The 4,290-nt window shown below is 41.1% G+C and overlaps 1 protein-coding gene across 1 annotated transcript in view; it reads right to left on the reverse strand.

Annotated features, from left to right (window-relative positions):
* mgat4b (alpha-1,3-mannosyl-glycoprotein 4-beta-N-acetylglucosaminyltransferase B) overlaps positions 1–4,290 on the reverse strand; it is a 43,133-nt gene that overhangs the window by 19,552 nt on the left and 19,291 nt on the right. Inside the window, exons 2-3 of the mRNA XM_016666183.1 lie at positions 2,450–2,629; positions 1,455–1,598 (exon numbers count right to left, since the gene is read on the reverse strand). Of these exons, the coding sequence (XP_016521669.1) occupies positions 1,455–1,598; positions 2,450–2,629 (324 nt within the window). The remainder of the gene's footprint in view (positions 1–1,454; positions 1,599–2,449; positions 2,630–4,290) is intronic.

The raw sequence follows: 4,290 nt of genomic DNA on the forward strand, positions 1-4,290 counted from the left end.
CACACACCCCCACACACACACACACGCACACACAAACCCCCCCCCACACGCACACACACACACACACACGCACACACAAACCCCCCCCCACACGCACACACACACATATACACTTATCCATGCACACACATACTTAGCTGTATAAATATGTTTGTTTTCTCTGGTTTTATCTGTTTACATCCATATGAAGCAGTGGGAAATGGTTTACAAGGCAGAAAAAAATCACTTCATGAATAAATGAGACTCCACACACACACGCAAACACCCACAAACACCACGCACACACAGTGATGTTCCTCAGCCATCTGTATTTTACCCTCCAGGGCCAGTGGCTGAGTCACAGGGGTCTCAGTGGGTTGTGTGTCCCCAGGCGGAGGTCTGTCCCCGTGCTGCCGGTGCAGCCAGGACTCAGGTCTGTGTGTGCGCGCACATGTGTCTGTGTGTGTGCAGGTGTGATTCATGATGTTTTGTCTTATTTCTTCCTGTATTTAACCTCCTCCTGCAGCGTCACCCTGGAGCCAGTAGCTCATCTCGTCCAGGTTTCTCCTGCTGAACATTTTCTCTCCGCTGAGTTTAATTCGTGAGGCAGCATCATAAAAATCAGGCCTAAGCAGTGCGCTTGCGGCCAGCTGAGGACCAGACCTGGTTTTTAACAGTAAACGTCATCGAAGCCCGCTGTCAGAAATCATCAAGCACCCCTCATAATGTTTCTTTTTCCAACACAATATTCCAGATCCCAATCCAATAAAGCACACAGGATCTGCTGCAGGCACAGAAACACAAGTTTTAACCATCAGAAGGGAATAAACTGACCGGTCTGCTGCACCTCCACTACAGGATAACTGAAGAATATGGTCTGGTCTTATCTGTCCTCTGTTATGCTTTTAATCAATCAATCAATCAATCAATCAATCAATCAATCAATCAATCAATCAATCAATCAAGATACATTTTTATTTCACCCTCATTTAAACCTTATTTCAACCTAATTTCATACTGGCATTATTATGATTTTATCCAGACCTTTTTATTAATTTTCTCTTGGTGTCATTCTGCATTTTATTCCAATTTTACCCTTACTTTACATGATATTTTAATAGTTGTGTCTCAGAATGTTTTTAATTCTGATTTTATTAGTTATTTTTTTAATCAAAGTTTATTTTTATTTTATCTTGATTGAAGCTTGATTTTGCCCTGATTTCATCCTGGTATTATTCTAAGTTTATACATATTTTTTTATTAGGTTTCTGATGTTATCCTGCCTGCTTTTGCTGTAGTTATTCTAATTCCGTCCTGTGACGTACAGTGATGGAGGTATGGTGATGTGGCCTTGGTTTGCATGTTGCCGTCATTGACTGAACAAATATCTGAAACCCAATAGCAGATCTAACAGAAGGAGGAATTTCCCTCCCTGGTTCTGGTTCTGTTCCAGGTTCAGCAGTTGTGTATCTTACCTCCGGTGCGTCCCTGGCCCAGGTGAATGGCGGGCTGCAGGCTGTCCTCGCGGCTCAGCAGGTGAGGAAGATGATGGAAGATGGAGGGAAGCTGCAGGATGTTTTTACTGCTGCTCACGTTCCACAGCTTCAGCCGCGTTTCCTCTGAGGAACCAGAACCAGTCAGACCCGACGAACCAGAACCAAACAACAACACACATTTTATTTCTTCCATCCTTCATTCCTTCCTTCCTTCTCTTTCTCCCTTTTTTACTTTCTTTCTTGTCGGTTCTCAACCAGTCATTATTTTGTGAAACAGATAAAACACTGAAGAGGAAAATTGAGAGAAAATCTGGTAACGTTTTATTTGAAGGGGGGTGAATAAGACTGTAGTGAGACTGTCATAAACATGACATAACACATGTCATGAACATGAATAAGCCTTCATGAATATTTATGACTGTTGTCATAAAGCGTCATTCGGTAAATTATGACACTTTTAATACAAAGTTGACATTATTAAAAATGTCTTTGTTATGACTACTTGACATTAACCAAGAAATTATTTCTGTTTAAACTTTACCTTTAATAACATAAAGTTATCTAATTTTTAAAGTGCAATCAGTAATAATTTTATAACAAATTTATAACAGTAATGATTTACTGGTTAATGTCAAGTTGTCATAACAAAGACATTTTGAATAATGTCAACTTTGTATTAAAAGTGTCATAATTTACTGAATGACTCTTTATGACAACAGTCATAAATATTCATGAAGGCTTATTCATGTTCATGACAGGTGTTATGTCATGTTTATGACAGTGTCATGACAGTCTTATTCAACCCCCTTCAAATAAAGTGTTACCGAAAATCTCCCTGACTGATTCATCTCAACTCAAACTCCTCCATTATGATTTTCTGTAAATATCTGATTTGTGTCATGTTGCCACCGTACTCATTAAGTTGTGATAAGTGAAGTCTTCTCCTCCTCCTCCTGCTGCTCTTTATCACTGACCTGACAGACTGCTCCAGGTGCGGTTGATGTCTCGCAGCGCCTGCTTCTCGGCGATGGCCCGCTTGATCTCCTCCAGAACCAGGTTCAGCTCCTTGGAGCGCCGGAGGTTCTCCTGTTCAGCTGAGTGCAGGCGCTCCCTCAGGGCCAGGAACTCCCTCTGGTAGATGTCCACCACATCTCCTACAGGGGGCGCACACAACCACAACATCATCATTATCATCATCATCATCATCATCATCAACAACAACAACAGCTAGATAGTGGAGGACATGATATGAGCTTCCTGTTTTATTCTGATAGGACTTCCTGTTCCAGGTTTAGCTGGTTATCCATCTAAATGTTTTGGCTTCAGATCGTTTATGTGTTCATTACAGTTTTTGCACAAAACCATTCTCAGATAATGAGATTTCAGTCTGCTCAGTTCTGCCTATCTTGAGTTGTTTTAGGACGTCTGTCGCTTTAAATGCAAATAAGCTGCTCCTGGCCACGCCCCCCTCCCAACATTTAAACTACCATGTGTAAATAGTTACTAACAAATGAGCAATTACACAACCGTACATCTGTGAGAAGCAGAAGTGGAGCCTCCTGCACAACCAACCAGAATGCAACAAGTGTTTTCTGGATGGTAAGTCAACAGCAAAACTCTTCCAGCAACCATTGTACAGCAAATCCAGTGGGAAAACCAGCTGACCAAATGGGCTGGAGCTCTGCTGGGGTTGCTAGGTAACGGGCAGCACCTGCTGATTTGTGATGTTATATTCTGGAGGTTTTTGAAATGGCTAATTTTCCAGACAAAAAATTATGTACTCATTGCCAAAAAACGGTGTTTGTTTTAAGTGTGTGGTATGTTTTGAAGAACAGTAGAGATACAAATGGAGGAACAAAAATATGCAAAAAGTTAATTGGCTATTGTGTTTGTATTTTACTTTGCTTTAATAATTAATATGTTGCAAATTTATATATTGTTGAAGAAAAAAAACAATAAATGTCTTAAAAGTAAATAAATTTTTCAGTTTTATTGATAATTAAAAAATCTTTGAGTGCTCGCAATTTGACATTTTGGGTCCCAATAGCCTCAGCAATCTTCTGTAGTTAGCCACGCCTTTTCATGAACCTTTATTCAGGTGGACAGACATGGACACAGACATGTCCAGATGTCAACCCGTCCAACAAACAAGGACAAAACGTCCAAATCATGAAGGAAATGTCCTGACTTATGAGGATGCAGCAGAGACATCAGCACTGAAGTGAGTCTCCCAAACACACAGCAAACCGAATCAATACGTGTAGACAATATACTAATGCACTGAAATACTAGGACACGAACACACACACACACACACACACACACACACACACACACACACACACACACACAGGGCAGACAGGTTGAGTCATACTGTAGTAAATGATGTGTGTGTAAATGAAAGCAGCCATCACAGTAATGAGATTACCCCTCAAACACGCACACACACATTCTCTGTGATTGGATGGGCGAGTTAATGGTCGTGTGGTTTTCCTGTGGACCAGAGAAAGTCTTGGGGTGTAAATAAGACGGACTCTTCTTCTCTGATCAATAATAATCAGTCAGGTGACGTAAGGTGCCCCCCGGTGGAGATCAGATGATCTACGAATCACTTCCTGTCTAATTAATTTCCTGATCTCCTTCATTTACTCCTCACCCAGATGATTGGTCTGCAGGAGAAAGAAACCTCCAGAACAAAAAGGTTCTGATTGGTTCAGGAACAGAACCGCCGGGTTATTGATTACTGAAGAAAGGATTAATTGATCTGTTCATTCAACCATCCAACTTTCCATCCATCCATCCATCCATCCATCCA

Source organism: Poecilia formosa, unplaced genomic scaffold, assembly GCF_000485575.1.
Source record: "Poecilia formosa unplaced genomic scaffold, Poecilia_formosa-5.1.2 Scaffold674, whole genome shotgun sequence".
NCBI lineage: Eukaryota > Metazoa > Chordata > Actinopteri > Cyprinodontiformes > Poeciliidae > Poecilia > Poecilia formosa.